Source organism: Phoxinus phoxinus (assembly GCF_949152265.1).
Source record: "Phoxinus phoxinus genome assembly, chromosome: 11".
Classification (NCBI taxonomy): Eukaryota; Metazoa; Chordata; class Actinopteri; order Cypriniformes; family Leuciscidae; genus Phoxinus; species Phoxinus phoxinus.
Genome location: NC_136886.1, coordinates 6,887,077 through 6,911,149, shown reverse-complemented (window position 1 = coordinate 6,911,149; position 24,073 = coordinate 6,887,077). Strand labels below are relative to the sequence as shown.

The following is a 24,073-nucleotide window of genomic DNA, read 5'->3' as shown; positions in this document are numbered from 1 at the left end:
ATTCCAATCAAGCCCCTGTTTTATGTCCTGTATTCGAGACAGACCTAAATAAGCCTAACATGGGCTATAATTTATGTCTGCTAGCGATGCCGTTATACATCACCAGCGCTTTTCTTTATAGCACCTGTCTTCCTCTACTCTGTTGCCGCTGATGGCAGATACATCTCACACTTAATAATGGGGCCTTCAGAAATGCACATTATGATAGACGGCTGCCTGTTGTAAAAGCAATATATTTCAGAAAAACGACATTTCTTTTAATTTCCACTGTGCCTCTGTGCCATGTTGTCTCTGAATCTTCAGGACTAAGTGCCTTCTTGGAGGAGATTTGAAATGCACTAAAAGAGAATATTTTCATTTAGTTGTGATTATAACCCTTTTGTGTTTTTGACCAACATATAAAAAGACATGCAAGAGTATTAGCCCATTTGGAGGAAATGCAAATCTCAAAACGAATTAAAGCTTATAATGTATGTTTCATGTTAGTTTTGATACAAAAAGCATTATTAAATAAACAAGAAAAACATTACGCTTGTCTATTTATTCAGATTAGGGTTTGTCTATTATTACTATGCTTGTATAACTACAGTATTTGTCCTATTATTATTATTCTTGCCACAAAAGCTTGTGCTGCATTGAATCATCACTCAAATTGGGTTTATAGAAGAGAGCTGCGCTATTACTTTTCGAAGCAATCCGACATTCGGGTTTTGCCTGACAGAAGAACGATGAGTGAAAAAGATCTAGGAATGAGCCCAAGCCATACGTGACAAACATTTGACATCGCAAACAATGCAGAGATGATTTTTTTCCCCCAGAAAACAATGCGTTTTGAAAAATTTCTTTATTAGAAATTATTTATGTATAAAAATTAACATGCTTCACATACCTCATATGTCTTATTTTACAAATACTTTAATTCAGGCACTGTTTCTGACGATTTTTTTTCTCTTTTAGGATGAAAAGCAAACATTAGCAATCGGGAACACACATTAAGTTGCCATTTATCACGGTCAACATAGACATTTTATTCTGCAGCACAAACAGTGCAAAAACAAAGAAATCATAAGAACTGAATCTTGAATTCACAAACATCTAAAGAGACGAATCTGCTTGTCTCTCTATCACCTGACATTTCCGGACACGAATACTGAATCCTGTCATCTACTCTCTCCGAGCTTCTCAGAACCATTCCTTTACTTGAGATTGGTGATGCTTTGAATTTCTTGAAAAGTCTCCGGTAGCTGCATTCTTATGAAGGTAACTTGCGCGCGCCCTCCTGGTCCAGTGGATGTTGGTTCTAATATCTCGAGCGTTCCTCTCCAAGCCGGCGTCACGCCATTTCTAAATTGTGATTTTTCGATTTCGCACAGGTGACTGTGACAGCTATAGCACATTTTGACAACAGGGCAGATTTGAGTTCCTCAAAGGTGTGTACTTATGCACAAGCAAACATTACTCCAAAGAGCACTTCGTACATCTTCAACAGTTTCACAAGGCCCATGGTGAGGTAACAATACAGCAACATAGTTCAACAGCATTCCAGAAGGTTCTTTTTTTTTTGTTGAAAAAACGAAAAGAAAGAAAGAAAGAAAAAACAACACAGCACAGGATGTCAAAACCAGCATGCTCAACATCTGTAAACAATGGTCACTGCCTTTGCTGTTGTCATCACCAAGGAGAAAACAAGAAGAAAAAGCTCCAAATGATTTTTTTTTTTATACGTTTTTTTCTCTTTTTTTAGCCACCACATAGTGTTAGCGCCAATGAAACAGCAGACACTGACATGTTGTCCTTAATTAGTGTGTATCACTTTAACAATGACATCTGGAATAGATAGAGCAAGCTGTAATGGAATAGTCTGGGTGACAGACCGTCATTCCAACATCAACGTCTCAACAGTCACGGCCTCCCCAGATGCTCCCTGTGTGACTTCACATAAGCTTCATTAATGGAAACATGTCTGTGGGGGTCCTCCAACCATCCGCTGTCTCACTTCAATACGTGACATAACGTGAGAGTGATTTATCTTGAGATGCTGTCTTCCAGGGGTCACTTCTGGGATTCGGTAGTGGCCTTTTATCACTTGGCTAGATTGCATGGTTGCTGTAGCTGATGTACGTTTGTTTAGGGCTGAGTCCTGCAAGGGAAGAGAGAGTGTTACAAAAATAGATCATTTGAGTCTCGGAAGCACTTAAACATGAACGCAGATGCTTTATTAGGATTTTACGACGTCAAGTGTGGGAGGTAATTCGATACCACTTTATTTCGATTGTCCACTTTAGATGTTCTACTATACTGTGTTTGCAACTACATGCCAACTACCAGTCAGAATATTGGTAGACTGTCTGCTTAAAGGGATAGTTCACCCAAATTTTTTTTTATTTGTCAAAACTTACTCACCCTCAAGTTTTTCCAAGTTTCTTTCTTCTGCTGAACACAAAATATTTTAAAGAATGTTGGTAATCAAACAGTTGACGGTAGACATTGGCTTCCATAGTAAGGGGGAAAAACCACTATGGAGGTCATACCGTCAACTGTGTGGTTACCAACATTCTTTAAAATGTCTTTTGTGTTCAGCAGAAGAAAGAAACTCATACAGGTTTGGAGCAACATGAGGGCAAGTAAATTACTTAACTATCCCTTTAATATCTGGTCCCCTAACAGACGTTACTTAATATAAGTAGCTTTGCAAGTACACATCAACGTATCCTACTAACCCTAACCTAACAGTCTTCCTCTAATGAAAGGGAGTTGACGTAGATGTAAATGAAAAAGAGTTGGTTGACATGTAGTAATTTGGTAGGATACGCATTAGCGATAAGTGATATGACGCAGTTTTATTTCTTGTCAGGCCTGGTTGCAACATGAAGACTCCTCCTTTGATACTGCTATTAACTTGCCAGAAGTCAAGTAGCGTGTCTCTTTTGATATCAGACTCTGTCTTTTTTTAATATCAAAGTGCAAATTACTTGACTGAGACGGTTGTCACCTTTTGCAGAGGAGGGCCATTTAACACCTTCTAAAAACATGCCAGTAACCAGCAAACAGTGACAAGTCTGCTATTAAAGCATTCCATCAACAACAACTCAATCAACAGCCTAATCCTGTCATCCGGCATCCATCTTGCAATAGCTGTGTAGTACAAACAATCACAAAGGGTAGCATGAGTGACATAGCCTTCAGCTATTTATGTAATGACCTTGCCAAAGAAGGAGGGTCAATGGAAAATTCAAGCTCATTGCATCATTATATGGAGATCAAAAGGTTGCCTCATGCAATCATGCAGGGCCGTTTGAATAAGGAAGGTGAAGTGACATTTGACCCAACACTATGGTGCGGTTCTCAGTCTGGACTGTCCCAGTGTGTGGAGCAATGACCCATAGGTGCAGTCATATAAATAGCTCTATTTCAGCTTAGAGGGAGGGGCGTTGACACAAAACGCAAACTTAAATGATTCTTGCTCTATATATAATATCATTGGAGGTGCTTGATTTGATCTAGCATAGATTCATACAGCTCTATTTTAATGCTTTCCCAATTTGTGTTTGTATTTATGCAATCTAGGCCATGCACTGTTCTGAAAGTTTTCACCTACTCTATTGCTTGAAAAATGCATAAAACAAATTTGTTGCTATCTTTAGGTTTTTCCCCAGTATAGTGTTTCTCACCAACAAAGCTCCGTGTAAACAAGTGATTTGCAAAAACAATGCGGCATGCATGCTTTTTGTCTTTAGCAATTCTAACAAATGTCACCGTATTCTCAATGCATTGTCTATTATAAACGAATTGATATCCACAGTTTAAGCATTAAAGCTAAATTGAACATAGTTGAGTTTAACAATTAGGTCCAACAATAAGCCAAGCAATAACCAATAATTAAATTCTTTACCTGTCTTCACTGTTTAGTTATCATCAACACATCCTGAAACACAGGTTGAGTGGTTACATATATTAGACAGGTTTCATTTACAATAACTTTGCAGCATTTTATACATCTATAATAAAAAAAAATAAGACTGAAAAATAGAAATTCAAACAATGGATGCTGCTTCCTGATTTGGTTTTGTAATGCAAAGTTCAAATGCAACGCATTGCAGGTATAATATGTTTGTTCATGCAGAAAGAAAAAAAGCATTTGAACCTTATAAACAGAGATGTTTCTGCAGTATGCAAGCTTTGATTTTTTTTTCCCACAGTGCATCAATCAATGTTGGATCCAAATGATTCTTTTCAGATGCATCCTATTTGAAATGCTCTTCAACCCCCTGAATGCTCTCTTTGAAAGAATTATAAGCTTGCGCGGTATGTTATGTTCTTTTAAAGTGTTTACAACAATTTAAGCATTTTCTTTATCGGTTGATTCATACTCAAGTACCTCAACCTTCAAGATGTATTTCATTTTCACAACCTGAATAATGATCCCTTTACTTTACATGTTTTATCCAGAAAATATGTGGTCGTTATTTTAATGATTCACAGGCAGAGCACAATTGTGAGGTAATTGTGTCCTCATCAGGACAATTGTTTTCCATCTGTGTAAAATTGGGATTGTCCGCGATGCAGGGATAGGATCCGTATGCATAAAAGCACATTTCAGCAAATTATCTAACACAACACTGTTATATTAAAATATTTTTGAGTTCCAGTGTTTTAGAAACTCTTCCTGAAGTAGATTTCATTGTAGGATTTGCAAAGGTTGTGATTGTGAATACATTTGCAAGGCACAGTATCAAGCAACTGTAAATGTCAATCATTCAAAATAATTTAAAGATAAAAGCATATACCAGTACATTAGGCATAATGCATTTGAATACATAAACTTCAGTAGTTTTTATATGCTACATGCAAATGTATGCATCACAAAATTATAATACAGCCTAAAAAGTGCACTACTAGCATTGCCACTCAGAAAAAGAGTCACTTTTTAGAGAAATCATTCTACAAATTGGCTTATTTATAGTGGTTGCTTATTAAGCTGGGGTAGGAGAAACAACATAAACAAAAAAACAAGTGAAAAAAAGTGACTTAAAAAAAAACATAATTTTCAAAAAAATACAAACTTTTACATACATGCTGCACACGTTATAGCAGAGTTTGTGTTCATTATAGTGTGATCAGACTTTAGCCATGAAAATTTTATAATTAACCAAAATAAGCAAAAATGTCTGGGCATATCAAAACACCTCCAGGGCCCAGAAAACACCACAGACCCTAGAGGGTTAAATACTGTTTATGCACCAAGAAAAAAAGCATATAGCAATAAATAGCATCTTGTTTACAATGTGCAATGTAAGTGCAAATAATAATAGATGTTAATCACACAAAGAGTAAATAGAATGTTATATGTTATATGTACTAAACAAACTATCAGAGCAATAGTGGGTGGAGTTAGTGAAAATATAGTCGTTGGCTATTTTCAGTCAATGAACTGTAAATAAACATTGCTTCAGAAAGCAGAAGAGCAAATGGTAAAATAATGTGCGCTACAAGCCAGTGTGTTTATGATTACGATAAATTCAAATAATACAATAACAAAATAACAGTTTGCAATATCAAGCAGCATAACTGATGCTGTACAGCTGGAAGTAGATGACCAGAAGCCTTGAAACTATTGTGTAATTATTGTGTATACATTTGTATCTCAGAGATTAACAGTAATATCATTGCACATGTGTTTAAATGCCTGATTTAAGGCAAACACATGTAATATTTGAGCTTCGGCTAAGCCCAGATGGATAAATTAACAAGCATAATTTGGTGCTGAAACAAGTTTATTTCAAAGTAACATTATTAACTCTTTTATATGCATGAGCTCGTTCAGCTCTAGCTCTGCATTCATTACATGGACGCAGCAACTCACACTAACACGCTCTTAAAAGCACATGCATCATATGATTTGAAGTTTTCTGTATTTCAGATCTAAAAATCTTGCAGTCTCATTTACAGCAAGTCAAACTAGATCAGGTCAAGTAAAGCTTAACAGAATAAAACAGTCTAATGCTAATCTCTCTCTGTATATTGATAATAGTGTGTGGCCACCTATTGCAAACACAGATGTATAAGTTTCTGTTATAATTGGACCTGTTGGGGCCCATTTGGCCTTAAGGCCCATTGAACTTGGATATGCAGAGGTGCTTTTTCTCTGACTCAATATGCCCTGAAATTAAACGACCTTGCACAGAAATTATCAGGAGGCATTACAAATGTAATTGTCATTAAAAGGTAGCCTGAAGGAATATGCTGCATAAATTAATCCTAACTATTCACAAAAAAGAGAGAGAAAAAATAAATGAAAACCAAAGCCTAACAAAAATGGAATTAGTTTTTATGTGTACGTAGGCTATCTAGAAACATAAAAGTATGCTGCATAATATTTAACAACAGAAAATATATTCCTGATATTAAATTGCAAAAGTCTGACTTTGTTTGTTTTTGGGTCAAGAATCGGGGAATCTGTAAATTATGTTTTAAATTACTATATGTTATATACACATCACATTAATGATTCAATGCAAATTAAATAAAATTAAAAATTTAATTTTAAAAAAATTAAAAATGTTTAAGCTGCATTAAAAATGTTTAAGCTGCACACTGCAGAAAACTCTCTAACCAAGGCAACAAAATGTGATATTGAATTGATATCTTCAATTCAACAAGTCATTCATTAAAATGGTTATATTGTGGTCAAGAGACTATTTCAAGGAGATCCACATTGATCTTTTCAGTCATACAAATCCTGACACATAAAACGGCTGATGTAAAGCAGACTCGTATTGTTATTGATCATATTTACAACTCACCCAAAAGCAAAACTCTATATTCATTAGAGAACACCTATTGATGGCATTGATATAACGTTTCTATGAGTTTGATCAACTGACCTTGTCATTCTCATCCTCTCATCCTCATTCTTTGGCAAGTTTCTATGATCTTTGCAGGCAACATCAGACACACACATTATATTTTGATCTTGTTTGCATGCATCACTAAACTCAATACACATACTGCATTTCAATGACATCAAAGATGGAGTGTTACTTCAGGATGTATTGGTAGCAAGGTGTCCTCTATATCAGTGATAAAACTGCTTGCCAAGTACTGACTTTTGTAGATGCACTAATGGAGTGTATGACTGTGAATAATATGTCACAAATATGCACTGACACTATAAGAATAGCTACATCAAACATGTCTTGTGCTCATCTTGATTTGTCTCGAGGTCTTGTTTTGATATACTCCCCGTAGGTGAGATGACAAGAATTGGGACTTCAGAAGTGTGACTTTTGGAGCTTCAGAGAAGACAGAATGAACTATGTCACATTAAATGTGATACTGTGAAGACTAGTCACCTGCGAGTTAAAATCCGTGAAAAAGCAATGGGTGTGAAATGCGTCATATTCCTTTTGTTAACGCTAATCACCTTAATAGAAAGCACTGCTGCTAGGTACACAGTGTTTCTTCAGGGGTTGTGTGCTGCCTTTTTAGACTGAAATCCTCTCTAAATTCAACAGAAACTGCATTTATATATCAAAACGCATCAGATCATTCCAAAACAATGCCAGACGGACTCATAATCAAACATTTTCGACTGCATAATTCTATATCATGCCTATATCATATGTCTATGTACGTTGTAGAACAAAACGTCAAGGTATCAAGTTACATAGCTACTGTTTATGGTCGTTCAGCTTTTGATTTTGCTGCTCCAAATATTGGTATGTGATACAGAAGTCATTGCAATTAGAATCCTATATTTCAATCTCTGCATTTGGGAGTGTTTTCATCACAGCTTGTAAATGTTTTAAACGAATGTATATGTGTGTGTTTTGTAATGTATGTTTGTATGACTTTCAGGAGATTTTAACTCTCCTGTCAGGCTGTTGTTGAAATTAAAGTGACTTGCCTGGTTAAATAAAGATTAATAAGTTGTGTTTACCACAGGCTTTATTTTACCCATTCATTGAAAAACTCCATTATAAACCCTACAGGAAAATCTTGAGGGAACCCAACCCGACCACACTAAATGTGTCTCTATAGCACGCAGTGTGTTTATCGTGTAACTTATACGTGAAAATTAGTTTTTACGTGCATAGGATACGCATGGGTTGGTTAGGGTAGGTTTAGTAGTGGTGTGGGGTGCGTGTGTGTATACTTTTGGGTGGAATTAGTGGTGTGGGGTGCGTGTGTATTACACACAATGAAGTGCGCATCAAATGCACGCGAAGAATGTGTATCATATGCACGTAAAAACTAATTTTCGCGTATAAATTGCACGATAAACACACTGCGTGCTATAGAGACGCATTTACGTGCATGAGAACAGGCTGGGGAACCAGTGGAAAATTATTCTTCCGTGTTTTAACGTCATCCCTGCACCACTCTATTGAAACAAACTATCTTTTTTAGTCATCTTCACAAAATCATGATATATTTGACTTCAATTGAAATCTGTGTTATTGTAGCGTACCAATGTAATGATAGTGATTTCTGCCTATACACATAAAGATGAGTCCTTGCTTGACTAGAAACACAATTAGGAACTACATGATAATTCAATGTAATGTAATTCACTAACACTTTATAGCAATGTTTCTATCACATTACACTACATTAAGACACTTAACAGACACTTTTATTTAATGCAATTCAAGTCTTAAAGGAGGCTCGCAAATCAATCAGAATCAACAAAGAGATCCTATTCCACCATTAATGCATTCATGAAATGTTAGACATCCCTGTGCCAAGGAGGAATGATTTGTTAGCTAGCTTTTGCTTTAAATGTAAAGAAACTGCCTGTATTAAATGACTCTGGAAAGATTTTTTAAAAGGGCACATGCTAATGTAGTCACTGACTCTAATACCTCATTTACAAAAGCACATTGTTCCACTGCAGTGAATTCAAAGTGCTATAGAGAGCAAACAAAGCACTGAGCACATGAAACTCACACTGGTGATGGTGGTAGTCTGGCATGGGCATGCAACCGGTGTTGAAGATTTACTGAAAACATTCTGTGCCAACTAGTCATGCTTAATTGGGTGAATTTTCATCTATGTAGCAACATTCATTACACAATTTAATTCTGTTGTCAAAACATTTATCTGGACGTCTCCCTTAATTCAGAGCTATTTGTTACTAAGACCCACAATATGACTTACTGGGTATTGCTACATTGCAAAATTAATACAAAATGCAACATGATGAAAGCAGAGTGGATGCACGTTGCTGTGAATGCCAAATGCAATGTAATGGAAGCAGATAATTTGTTCCTTCCTAGTCAAACATGATACTTTGAATCTGCTTAACACAATATTTTATTCAAGAACTAGTCAATGTACAGATATATCTTGGGAAATGTCATAGTAAATTCATGATGAATTTTAATATTCTTTGTGCATATCTCTGACTGGATTAATATGTCTTGGTTTCTCAGCTTACATGGCCCAAAAAGCAAAGGGTCAAGGTATCGCTGGTCAGCATGACCCTGTTAACCCCTGCTGGTAGATGTGACACCATCTGGCTGCAAATAAACAAGTTGCTCCATTGATGACAATACAACATCTGTTTATTCTGAGGGAAATTCTTCTTGTAAGCAACATATTTAACTATATTACAGTACATATTTTACCACGTCTATTAAAAGAGTGAAATGGATTTATATTTTTTCCCTGTCTGATACATTTGACGTCAGAGGTTAGGGTTAGTAACTAGGGTTAGTTGCTAAGCATGAGGATTTTAAAGTCACCATGAAATCAACAATGACAGTTCTTGTTTTTTTTTATGGAATATTGCAGTATTTATTATCAATGATGTATCCTTGGACATTATTTTAATTTCATGTGCCCTTGTAATCTTTAATTAAAATAACTTCCCCTTCATATCTTCTCTTCTCTGATGACGCGTGTACTTTCAAGAGGGAGGGAGAACCTGTCACTCACATGAGATCGACCAATAGCAAACCACAACCATCCAATCATTCCCAATGGACAAAATCAAATCCCACCGCACATTTTTCTTGTTCGAGAAGCCGTTTCACTCAAATATACATCACAATAGGGAAGAAGACTATCTCACCTTCTATTTCAAGCCGACTTTAATACGATGATGCTAACAAAGGGAGTATGGAGTATGTCTCAAAACCGCTGTACAGTCTAACTACGTTCACATAAGCAGTGGAGCACATCTTTAAACTGTGATTTACCAACGTTTTGTGAATATAAAAACACATGCAAAGCAGATGGCACATGCAAAAAAAAAAAAACTGTCTACTGAGGATTGTGTATTCCAGATATAGCATCAGAAATTAGCGCCTCTTCTCTGTTTTCGCAGGTTTCTCTTTACATATACTGTATGCATTTAGCAGACGCTTTTATTCAAAGCGACTTACATTGTATTTCAAGGTACACATTTACATTCTTATCAGTTCTTGCTATCCCTGGGAATCGAACCCATGACCTTGACGTTGCAAGGGCCAGCGCTCAACTGTCTGAGCTACAGGAAAGCTAACTCTTAATAAATATGTCGTCTGGGGCGTGCAAAATAAAGTGTAGCGTCAATATTTTAGGATAAATGTAACTGTGTGCAGATTAATAATACCACATTATATTTAGAGCACAAAGCCATATCTGAATGTAACACACGCATGTTGTCATATTGAAAAATATATATATATTTATTTTTGTTACCTTGATTGATATTGGATAGAAGAGAACTATCAGGAAGTGAAGTGGGATAGAGAGAGTGGGACAGGATCAGGGAAGGTATCCGAGCAGGGATTTAAACTTGCCCGAAGAGCAACCGCGCTACATGGAGCGCTGGCCAGCCACCGCTAGCATTTTTTAAAATCATTTTCACAAAAGTGTAATGGCACCCAGAATATTTGGTGGTATGAATATCATTCAATATATAAATAGAAAAAAATATTTTCTTTATTCTAGCTTCATGCATTTATTTTTTATCAACACTTGGGTTGATGTTTTGTATGTTGGTAAGTTACATAAAAAAATATCTAAATTTTAAGTTAGAGTTAAAATAGGTCATAAGATCAAAAGACTATTCAACAACGAAAATATTTTTTACCAATTTGTTATTGTCGACAATGACTAATCTATTCAGCCCTGAACTTAATCAATCAATGAGGGCATTAATGAAAAAGTATAATTATGCGAACTGGGACTCTCTTGACTCTTGACTGGGAATCCACGCTTTAGAAGATGGAGGCTACAGGTTTGCTTCTGCTTTAGAATGCAAGTTTTTTCTGCTGAGGCAGCAGGCTTTTTTACTGCTGTATTACAAGTTGTTTATGAGCTGCTGTTTTATTGATATTCAAAATAGGAGGAGATGGGTTTCGGGAAGGACTGTTGTACCGATTCAACTGATTTGCCTCTTGATGATGAAAAAACACACTTCTTAGCCCATCTCTGATGCTAAGCGGTAAGATTCTAACATACATTTTTTTTTTTGCAAAATGAGGCAGACGATTAGGGGTTGTCTTGTTATGATCATCACACTGATGCCATTAAATGTCTTCATTGCATTTCATGGCATTATTAAATAAAACATAAAACCGTATACGGGTTTAGACCAATCCAGGAATAAGTAATAACAGATTTGTCAATTTTGGGTGAATTAATCCTTTAAATCAAAGTTTTTGCATTAAGACTCATAACCGGACTGCTGAAGCATAATTGTGTTACTGACTCCAAATTTGTATCCATTATCCAAATGGATCCAAGTGAGCAAGAGAATGATGGTGAATAAAACATTTGAAGATTACAAAAACAGGTTTATGGCAGTGTAAAAATCATTATCAATAACAATAAAGTGTTTATCCTCAAACCCACTCACCCTGAGTTTCCAGGTTTTCACACAGCTCCGACTTGGCTTCACCGTTGGGCCGCAGGCTGGCCTTGGGGTTGAACTTGTTAGACATGGTGGCGGCAGTGACCACAGCTTTCAGGCTGCGAGTGTTGCGCTTGGCCACATTCTGCTCCGGGTGGAAGAGCACCACATAGACTTTCGGCATGTACAGCATCCCCAGAGACACGGACGCGCTCAGACTCACTGAGATGGTCAGTGTGGTCGTTTGTATGTACATCTGCAAAACAAAAATCACAGCATATGAAAATGACAAATCACTGAAAACAAAGCCATTATTACATGGCATACTGGGTTGTAATTGGTCAATCACAGCTTTCTGTGGCCAAATATTTTCGTATAATGAAACTGTATATTTGTCAGTTGCCCCAGGCAACCAATACCCAGCAATGTGCTAGTTTTATATCACACCACAGTCTATTTCTTCTCACATAATAAAATAATTTTCACTAAAATCAATATTTGAAGACCATTTATTTACTTATTTGGTAGGAAAGAAATAATGTAAGGGACAATACAGGTCATTATCACAAAATAAACCCCTTCAGGATGATACAATAGCCCTCTTCTTCACAGTGGGGTCCTGTCAGGGCTGTATTTTGCAATAATGAAGACTTGTTCACATGACCTGGGACCTTCTTTTCACGAGGGCTTGTTGACATAATATCCCCCCTGATCTAACTGACACAGTCAATATGTCAAGCCTCAACAGAGAGCCATAACCTTGTGACTCAACATGCCCAAAGCATCCCCGTCACCAAATTTGAATATGCGTAATTCTCTACTATATAATATGCAAATTACTAGAATGTCAGAATACAGAGTAGTCATGATATAGAAGGCAGATGATGTACTGCATTTGCTGAGATTTTCAAGTGTGCAACCAACTGGCACTTTGCTATCCCATGAGGCCATGAGGAATGAGAGGTATAGGTAATGGTATTATGATGCTGAACAGTGCTATAGGTGCCAAAAAATATATGTTCCTTGAGTTTAATTGTGCTGTATTTGACAGCAGCAATCAGCTATTTTTACGCTCACTCTTCAAGTAAAATCCATCCTTGTGTGACTTCATTTTGTCACATAATTATCATATGTTTCTCAACTTCTACAATTGATGCAGCTTTCTCCATATTTGATGTTTAATATACAGTGGGATCCAAAAGTAAATGAACATAATTTTGTTTTGGTTTTGTTTTTGAACAATTTTAAAACAAAGAATATTTTCTTTAACAATTAATAAAAGAAAAAGAAAAATGATCATATCATTTGTAGAGCAAAATGGTATTAGATAAATACATAATTAAAGTGTTAGTAATTGTGTAATTAATACAATTATAATACAAATGAATAATTATGATTATAAACAATAATAATAATATATGAACAATAATACATTAATTTCAGTGGACCCCACTGTATAAATGATGAACAGCTGTGAGCAGGATTTCTCCGCACGACGCCACAGAAGTGGAAAACAAGCGACTGATAAAACTGTTGTTTCACTTGTCTTGGCTAGTTAGCTCAGAAACTCAGATTAACATGCAAGTGATTGCTTTCATCGCTGGTCGCTTTGTCGCACCGGGCCCGGTTAGGACACGGCGTAAGGCATTATTACCTAAGTAATTAGAAGGGTAATCATGATTATTTTTAACCAACCACTTGGAGCGACTCTGTTTATGACATGTTTTCAGTGACACACACACACACACTAGCACTAATGGCTCCAGCCACTCCATGGAACTGCTGCGAACCCCCTGCTGTTGCTTCAGAACGCTGCTGTGTGTTTTGGCTCTGGCGGACGTGACCTCGGCTCTGGCTCCACTGTGTGCTGTGATTAAGTGTGACTCACTGCTGTGATCTCCATCCAGAGGGACTGACTGGAAAGCAGTCTCAGCACAAGTCGACAGGAAGGGTTAGGACCACATCAGCTGTGCTGGGGCTCTTCTCGGAGAAGAGACAGATGGCTACCACCCAGCACTGGCCACTAAAGGCAATCCTAAAGAAGTGTGTCGTTCAAATATAGTGCAGTGTCTTTAAAAACAGGCACTCGTTAGCTAGTCACGACGCCAATGTTTCAGTAGATTTGACCATGTTGTTTGCAAAGCCAGTTCATTTTCATTACACTAAAGTCAAAAGAAGTGATTAAAATAATATCTGTAAAATTTTTAGTTTGTATTAAACATATAGAAAAAAACATGTATCTTCTTCCATCAACTATAGAGCTACTAGGAGGCTAGTTCGATACCATTTTATCCTAATAAACACTACTACATTTAATTAAAACACATAATATTAATATTGAAATAAGTTAAATTCAAATTATAAATACATTTAAATAAGATTATAAGTAATAATATTTCGGTTAACATTATCAACTGAAATAAAAACAATGCCATGCAATTAATTAATTAATTAAATTATTTTTTATTAAATGAATGCCAATTAATTGAAATAAAGCTGAAATAAAATAAAAATAATATATTAGTATTAACCCTAACAAAAAAAACAAATGCTACCCATGGCAAATAACTGGAATAAGTTTAAAAGTACTAAAATGACTAAAATGGAAATAAAAGCTAAATAGAAATGTTTTTAAAAAAGCACAAAAAAAAATGATGACTAAAATTATAATGAAAAGGAAAATATACAAATAAAAACTAAATCAACATATTAGTAAATAAATAATACACAAAAATAAATTCCAGGGCTATGCACATGGTTTGGATGATGAGATTTTGACCCAAATCTGAAAACTTACATCATGAAGAACTGGCTTTGTAAACATTTATACCTCGGCTCGAACATCCTAGCAACCACCCAGAAACCAACCAGAACACATTAGCAATAGCATTAGCAATGCAATTGCAACCACTAATTTAGTCGTGGAGAGTTTAAACTCCGCTCACATTTGGAAAGAGGGCAAGAAATGAGGAGAGCAGGATATGTCGCTTGCCACAGCTCAATATGTCAGAGGTCTAACCAAAAGGCCATGGCTCAGATAAAAGCTATTGTTAAATATGGTCCCTGGTCACTTCAGTCAGCAGAGCTACACTTTCACATTTAACCAGAAAATCTATGGCAGGACTCCAACAAATCACCTGAAAGGACATGACTGGTCCATGCATAGTGATTCAAATGGCCAGAAATTATTAGCTTTAGTCTATACGTCGAAAACTCTCACTAATCTTGCTGAACCTGAAGTTGCAATTACAGTCACAAATGAGGATTTAATGGCGCACACGACAAACGATTCATAGCGGTATCTCATCAATGCCTCCGCCTCGGGCCCTGTATGTGCAGACAGCACACCTGCAATCTAATGAGGCTTGTGAGAAATACTGAGACGAGAACTAGACAGTGAATCAGTGTTAGTCCTCTGAGATGTTCTCTGTTGTCTCTACACATACAAAGTGTTCCACTTTTTTCCCCTCGAATTTAAACCACAAGTTAAAAAAAGCAGCTGTTATTGCACTCGCACATATAAATGGATTACTTTATAAAACGTACACCGGAACACCATCAACTTTAATAATACAACTGATTCAGCCACTTCTTCACCTGCTGCTGCCAAATTATCTCTTGGGATAAAGAACAAAAAAATTAACTGTCATTTTTTAAAAGGAAGTAGGTCTTAAGTCAACATCAAAAGCTTTTTAAGAAAGAAGTAGGTCTCATGTTAATAGCGGCGCTGTGGAAAACACCATTCAAACGGATGTGAATGTTTGCCATTCAAATGAACAAAGAATTATGCACATTTAAAATCATTGAATATGCTGCACACACACACACACACACACACACAAAACTTCATTCTGTTAGATTCCATGCTGCTCTGAATAACAGAATGACATTTTTTTTTTTTTTCAGTGCAGGGATGGGCAACGTCGGTCCTGGAGTGCCGCTGTCCTGCAGAGTTTAGTTCCAACCCTGATACAAAACAACATCACCTGCCTCTAGCCAAAGCAAAGCCACTAGAAGGCAGTCCTGCAACCTTAGCCGGAAAAAGCGTAACGCCAGCTAGCGCAGTGGTGCGCAGGGAAAAAGACAAGAGGCCGTTTTTTTTAAATGGATGTCAATGGAGGAGAGGCTTCACTACACAGAATAAACCACTTTTGTGAGGAAAAAGCTTATCATTTAATGAATCGACAGCCCAGTGGCTAATCTTTATCATGTTTGCTCTTAAACATTAATTTTGGATATATCTATTGTTAGTTTACACACAAAAATGTTTTATATATCAGAGAAGTCATGGAAAATTGCGCAAAAGGTATGATTCAGTTTACATCACTTCTCATTAATTTCTATGGTGTCTGCAAACAGACAACTTCATGAAATTCAATGACGTCAAGGCTGTAATGTGATTGGTTAACAAGTCACGCGTGATCCAAGAAAGCCAATGGTAGAGTCACGGACCCTCCTATCTTCCAATAAGAAGACCATGGCTGTGTCAGAAATCGCCCTCTACACCCTTAAATATAGGGCACTATTTGAGGAGACAGCCATTTGTAGTGATGTCAGAAACCAGTGGACGTTATCAAGTGCACTCATTCAATCCCACAATGCACCGCAACAATGAGTGTACAACCGATGTACATTCAACGGCTTGAGAATACCAATAATGCACTGTGATTCCCACGTCTGACCAGAAGATGGCGCCCGGATCTGAATCATCCACCCATCCATTTTTCAAACCTCTGGTCCAATATGGCTACAGCGTAATATCATACAGGTATTAATTCCCTTTTAATTGATTTATTGTTTGATTACGTTTTATACATAGTTTCCATAACAGAGTTCAAGATAAATCTATTTCATCTTACTACTGGAGCTGCCAATTTGCTAAGTTTCAAATAATTATTAAACCGCAAGCACAAACTATAAAAAAATCGGCTGACGTTTCGTCACACTCACCCAGTGTCAAAACTCACCCAAAAAAAAATGTGACACTGAGTGCTGGAAGGGCTGCCGCTTTTGCATTGTTTGTGCTTGCTTTAATCATTTGAAAGTGCAAACTGGCAGCTCTAGTAGTAATGAAAAGATTGATCTTGAACATGGAAACTAGCATATATAGACCTTAATTAAACAATTTAATAATCAAGTTAAAATGAATTCACACCTGCATGATATTATGCTTTAGCCACATATTGGACCAGCTGTTTGAAAAACGGACGGATTGATGATTCATCTGCGGCCGCCATCTTCAGGCGAGTTGCGGGAATTCATTTGGCTTGACCGTCATAGTGCATTATGGGTATTCTCTAGCCGTTGAGTGTACATCGATTGTACAATCGTTATTGCGGTGGATTGTGGGATTGAATGAGTGCACTCAGTAACGTCCACTAGGGTTTCGTACACCATTACAAATGGCTATCCCCTCAAACAGTTCCCTATTTAAGGGTGTAGGGGGCGATTTCGGAAACAGCCTCAGTATCCGAATTCGCTCACTTGTTTTCATTCACTCCCTCAAGTGAATTATATTAGTGGACTAATGTAGGGAATAATGAATGAGGGTATAGGGGTGATTTCTAACACAGCCCGTCTCTTGCCTGAAGACAGTGATTCACTTGTTCAGGTGTGTTTGATTAGGGTTGGAGGTTTGATTAAACTCTGCAGGACAGTGGCGCTCCAGAACTGACGCTACCCATCCCTGTTCCAGAATCTTATGCAATCAAAGCAAAGCTTGATGGGAGTGAAAATTAGAATGTTCCACATGAAAACTTGGGACTTCATCTATCATGTATCCAGGCCATCTCTGAATGTCATAATGAATTAATTCTATATGTCACTATGTTAATCTAATGTCTTCTATGTTAATGCGCAGAGACAACTAACTATAAGTAAGTCATTCGTAGGTTGATTTTCCCGAGGGGTGTAAACACTGTGGCTTTCAAAATAATGCTCTGCTTAATTGAACTACCCAGCCTATAAACTTCTGTCTCAACCAATGGCGTGAGTTTGGGACCAGGAGTACCTTTTCGTCTAAGCAATGCTTGACTGGGTGGAAATAAATGTACATGTTTATGCTTTGAGCATTGGCCATGTTACATTATTACTTTTTTTCGTATTCACACTGTAATACTATTATGAAGGCATCTTCCTTTATTTTAATTCATAGCAGATAGTACCAGGCGTACAGTGTAAAACTCGCATTAAATTCTATCTGTGAGAAGCTGTTTAATATTCCAGAAAAAAAGCTCTCATGGATCTGTCTGAACAAGGTGCTCATTTAGGTGACAGCAAATGAATGACAGACTGAAGGAGTTCAATAACGGGAATGTCAAAGAAACTGACATTTAACAGGGGTCAGGGCCCCCCTCTACCACACCTGTCACACACGTTGACACACACATGTATGTAAATAAGAGATGTTGACCTCGCTCAGAAAGAGACGCGATTACTCTGTCAGCAACACAAAGGAGGAAAGCCCCTGCAAGTGAACCCGAACGACACGATGGCACTCTAATGATAGCTTCCAGTTTTAGAGGTTGGAGATGCATACAAATAGCAGGCCCATGTAAGGCGAGACACTAGACTTAAGATATTATCAAGCTTCTTCAAAACCAACACGAGAGGGGATGTGATAACATCAAGCATCAGAATGAAGGAATTGTATGTTTTGCTTACGACATCAACATGTCCAGGGAAATCCCATCAAAATGAGTCGTCTTCGCAAAATCTGGCACACTCAAGTTTTATATCTGAAGAATTAAAGTTTATTGTCCCTGACAAATAAAATGCAAAAACGTCATTCCCATATTATCGCCTGATAAGCTGTGCCACCAAAATGACATTTGTGGGAATGATGGTTTAAAATATATGAAGATATTCTAGATGCATATGAAAAGTAAACTGATCGGACTTGATTTTCGTTATACAGATGATCAAAACTACGAAAAGTCCCATAAACTATCAATGAGGGGGTCAAAACAAAAGTAGTTAAAGGGATACTTCACCTCTGGAAAGATGAATGTGTATTTAAAATGGGTCATTTATGTAGTACAAATGTGAAATTATTTTTGAATTTGGAGCCTTCTAGACTGAGAAAAGCCAGAAAATGTATTTGTGGCTCATGTAGATGAAAGACAACAACTCCCAGAATGCACTTGCTTCGCTGCCCTACAAGGCCACTCCCAAGCCACGCCTACCGGTAAAAGCGCAGTTAAACAACAAGACTAGGCTGCTAGTGAGTCTCCGTGACAAGTGCCCGGGATTTCGAAAATGTCTCGAAAAAATGCCAAAAATGTCTGGGATTCGGCTTTTGCGTTCTACAGTCGCCATTCATTATGTTTCCTGTGGAGAGCAGGACGAGACTGACGGCCGCGGGAAAACGACGCGAGGCCGGTGTCGTGATTACTGATGATTACTGATTACTGCGAGACGCACCGGTCTCGTATCTCTCACAGAGGAGCGGGAATTTTCTTAGCAATGTTAAAACGCACATCAACCGATCACTTGTTTAGCGTTCATGTAAACACTACATTCAGATTCACCAATCGGAATGAATTCAGTTAAATTGAAACAAAAGGTGTGCATGTAAACAATGAATGGCGACCGCAGAAAGCAAAAGCCGAATCCCAGACATTTTGGGCGATCTCGACGGCCGGACATGTCCGGGAAAAAGAGGATGGTAACCCCTACTACCCAGCTTTCTCCACAGAACAAGAGCCTGTTAGCTTAGCTTCCAAATAAAAGATGGCTGACACTATTTGTACATTCTGTGAGTGAGATCCCACCCTCTATGGTTGGGTTAAAAACATGCGGTTCTAGCGCCTTCTACTGGTTGTAGATTTAGCCTCTAGCCAAAAAAGCCTCCGATGACGCAAAATTAAGATTTTTGCGTCATCGGAGGATTTTTTACAGACAAAAAATACATAAATCTCTTATCTCAGGGGGATATGAGGGAGGGAAGCACGGTAATTTGAAAATACTACAGGTTTTCTACTGATACAAAGCTTAATGCCAAATCCTGAAGTATCCCTTTAAATAGAGTTACATCCACTATCGTTCTCATGTGTCAACATGTACAGAATGACAATAAAAATACCTTGACCTTGACTATCTATCTACTATCACAAACAAAAACTAGCAACTAGTTAAGGACATGTTAGCAACGTGCTAAGGCTTTGTCAAGCCAACATAAAAGTTTGTCCCAAAGATCTGTACCTTCTACTTAGACGTGCTTTTTGATTGCACAAATTGTATTAAACCATTAAAACGGAATATAGAAAATTAGAAAGGACAACAAAGAATTCAGAAAAATTTAACAGAATTTGGGGGTAAATTTAATAGTTATCTATATATTTCATGTCAAAGCACACATGAACAGATCAAAATAGATGTTTTAACAGCTTTAATTTTGGTCTATTTCTCAAACAAAGCTATTGTGTGACTATAATGCTTGGAATAATGATGCATAATCTTTTACAATACCTTTATGGTGATTGTGGTCTTTTTGGAAAAGTCGTGTTCTGTGTGAGTGAGTAATGACATAATTTTTATTCTGAGTTTGAACTATTCCTTTAACAAGCACGCGTTAGGTTTCCAATGTTTTCAGAGTGTTACAGTTTTTACCAGAACTGAATATATTTAGGATAGAAACAGCTGCATTCATTTTATCTATTATAATCCACACATTTGTTTTTAGATGTAGACAATGACCATGATTCAGCAACAGTTTTTTTTTTTTTCTATACAGGCTTTTTTTTTTTAATGATCGGATTTCGGGCATGCTTTCAAGTTTACCCAACAAAGCAATCAAAAATCCATCTGGATCCTTCTAAAATCCAGGAAGGAAGCATGCTAAAGCCCTTAGACCACAATGAGACCTACCTGCCAGACTGGCTCATTTAAAAAAAAATCTTTTGGTTAAACCACAATAAGATGACCTCGCGATTAATCATTTGACAGGCTGATCAAATTCAGCAGGGACCAGACCAGCTGCCCACATTCAAATGCTCCAGAAAGCCTCCAAAGACATTCATTATTCACTTTGACATAAGATGACAAACAACTGATGGAGACGGCATGCTGATGAGGCGTCTGGCAGAAATCGTGTGACAAGTGCACAGGCAGAGAGATAAGGTAAATCACAGGCCAGGAGGAAGTGAGGCATTTAATTGCTCTAAAAAGACATGTCATCTCTGACTCGCCAGGCTTTATTGTGCTTGCCAGCCTGGATGATTGTGAGGTGCTCTTGTTTTGATATGTTAATTCCCCTCTGAAAACACTGTTTGTTGAGCACACAGTGGTGGGATTGTGTCATATGACGCATGCTTTATTTTCAATGCGAAGCTAATTGCTAATACTTTTTCTTCAGTCCTGGAATGTACAGAGCAGAATCAACGTCAAACTTTGATTACACCATGAGAGGATTGGAAGGCTTTGAGGGAATAACACTGTCAAAAATGACCAGCATTTTACACGATTCAGAATGTCACTGTGAATTCAAAGCAACATTTACTATGGTAATTATATTACTGTATACAAATCATTTAAACAAAATGAAAATAAACCAGAAGTAAAAAAAAAAAAATGCAACTGTTTAATTTATTCATGCTGGGAAACTGAATACCAGCAATACTGGAATGATCAAATCAGGTCTATAGTAGATTTGTTGCTCATTTGCTCAAATAATAACTGAAATGTCAGCCATAACATTGCACTTAGAATGTTAAAACCCTTTTAAACGACTTCAATAGCACACTGAATTGCTATCTTTCGACATAAAACTAAGTTGTATATTTAAGCAAGCCATCATTCAAGTGCTCAAAGGAACATGACACATTTTTAATTTGATAACTTAATTCCTTCATGTTTTTTTAACTCATCATAGCCATCCGACCGCAAAAAGTCTAAATGCACTTCAAAACACATTTGAGACAGAATGCATTCCGATCACTCAAATGATCAACACTAATTGCTATATGGGTCAAAGACTACGCTCAAAGAAAATATGACTGAAATGTAAAAATGACTATCAAAGTCAATTAGTTGCCAGAATACTGTAAATTCACACTAAAACCTTTTACTGTGCAGATAAAAAAGCAGATGCTGGAAAAAAGAGAAGGGAAGAGAGACCGTGCGATACAGAGTTACGTTATGATTTTTTTCTGATCAGCAGAAAGATAGTTATTTGTTTATTTTTGATTGGTGTAGGCAGACACTAGTCTAAAGCAGCATGCAATTACCAAAGTCGGTTCATACAATCTTATATCTGAATGAGTCATTTAAACAGCGGTTAAAAAGGCACAGTGGGAAACTGAGTTTAAAGCAATAATGGCTCCCTACCAACAAGTATAACAATACTCATATTGCTGAAATTGCTTGTTCAAGGCTTTGCTAAGGGAGACACTAATTAAATAAAACTTAAATTGAAAAAGGAGAAAGCCCTTATCTTAAGCTTCAGAAACAGAAGGTCCCAGGTTTTCTAATTGAAATGAGTATTGCAGCCATATTTAATTCAGCCTCAAAACGAAGAGCAGAGCCTTTTTTGGTTTGGTATTCTAAGTCGGTTGGTGCTTGTCAATTGATTACATCATCTACAAAAAGCTGACGCTCAATCTCCTTGCTATTTTCAAAGTCTCTTTTATCTTTGAGAGCAGTGCTGGATGGGCAAAAGAGAGTGCCTTTGTTTTTCCCAGCCGCACATGTCCTTTTCAATATTCGAAGGAAACCACGTGAGTTCTTCGCTGTAGCGCAAAACCTCATGATTCTCAATTTCTCTTTGAAATAAACTGTCTGTTTTACCGCTCTGCTTGATCTAAAGCCCAAATGAACATAGTCAATTTGTTCCTGCTGGTCTGTTTTTTGCTGAAAATGGACCGTGCTGAATGGCATGTTTGGTGGGAAGCTGAGGCAGTAAATGCTGTCGTTACTTTAAAACGCTTGATTCGCAAGGTCTTGAGAAGTTGCGCTCACTCATCTACTCTTACCTTTTCCGTCGACTGTGAGGTCCCGAAAAAAATGGGGATGAAAGCGAGCCAGATGATGCAGGTGGTGTACATGGTGAAGCCGATGGGCTTGGCCTCGTTGAAGGTCTCGGGCACACCTCTCGTCTTGATGGCGTACACGGTGCACGTCACCATCAGCAACATGCTGTATCCCAGGAGGCAGATGAGCGATAAGTCTGATATGTCACACTTTAGAACTCCACGTGACATCTCTGGATTTACCGTGCGCTGGTCCTCATAGTCAATGAGAGCTTGAGAAGGGTCCACTGCGAACCAGATGCACACCCCCAGGAGCTGAACGGATATCAAGCTGAACGTGATTACCAACTGCGAAGCTGGGCTGATAAAGCGTGGGGCACTGACCGTCATTTTTCCCTGCTCGAAAATCCGATAAATCCGATTTGTTTTGGTGAGCAGCGCCGCATAGCTGATACTCATTCCGAGCCCCAGGAAAATCCGCCGCAATGAACAGATCCCTACATCTGGGGTCGAGATCATCAAGAATGTGGTAGCGTAACACAAAAAGATTCCAGTAAGGAGGACGTAGCTGAGCTCACGTCCGGATGCCTTAACAATTGGCGTGTCATTGTAGCGAATGAAGGTGACCACCACAAAAAGAGTGGCCATGATGCCGACAATAGCGATCAGGACCGGTATAACGGCCCATGGTGAGCTCCACTCCAGCTTCACAATCGGGATGGGCTGGCAGCCTGTGTGATTCTTGTTTGGTCTTAAATCAAAGCGGCACATCTTGCAGGAGTAGAGGTCGGCCTGATACTGGTAACCATCGCAGCGCTCGCAGTGCCAGCAGCAGGAAATGCCCTTAACTATCTTCTTGCGCCACCCAGGTTTGCAGGGTAGACTGCAGATGGAAGGCGGCACCTGCTTCCCTCCACCTGGCCACTGCATCGTCCGTATCTGAATCACAAAAACAAACACTGTTTACCATTCATCTCGGCTCGAGACAAGAAACAATGTTTAACATCTCAAATGAGTATTTTCATTTCCTCATCCACTGACTCATTAAATTAATTCTTGGGGATCTCAAAGGAGCAATTTTAAACTGTACTGCTCAAGGCTGTACTTCAATCCTTATTCATAAGTGATGTGTGCGTCAAGTTCACCAAAAAGTGAAAGCTCTATCATTGTTTGCTCATCCTTATGTCTCTCCAACCCCATCTGCTGTTTTTTTTTCTTCCCGTGGAACAATAAAGAATAATTTTGTGAGGAAATATTGTGCAGT

At 37.7% G+C, this 24,073-nt stretch overlaps 1 protein-coding gene across 7 annotated transcripts in view; it reads right to left on the bottom strand.

Moving 5' to 3' along the window:
* Positions 1–826: 826 nt before the first annotated feature.
* Positions 827–24,073, bottom strand: part of grm4 (glutamate receptor, metabotropic 4) — a 187,476-nt gene continuing 164,229 nt past the window's right edge. For 3 of the 7 annotated variants that reach the window (XM_079628365.1, XM_079628367.1, XM_079628369.1), the window contains 3 exons: positions 22,813–23,748; positions 11,849–12,098; positions 834–2,140 (listed from right to left, as the gene is read on the bottom strand). In XM_079628365.1, coding sequence (XP_079484491.1) covers positions 2,091–2,140; positions 11,849–12,098; positions 22,813–23,748 — 1,236 coding nt within the window. In that variant the 3' untranslated portion in view covers positions 834–2,090. Of the gene's footprint in view, positions 2,141–3,892; positions 3,926–11,848; positions 12,099–22,812; positions 23,749–24,073 lie in introns of all 7 variants that reach the window. The other 4 variants (XM_079628370.1, XM_079628371.1, XM_079628366.1 and 1 more) reach the window with 2 other exon arrangements.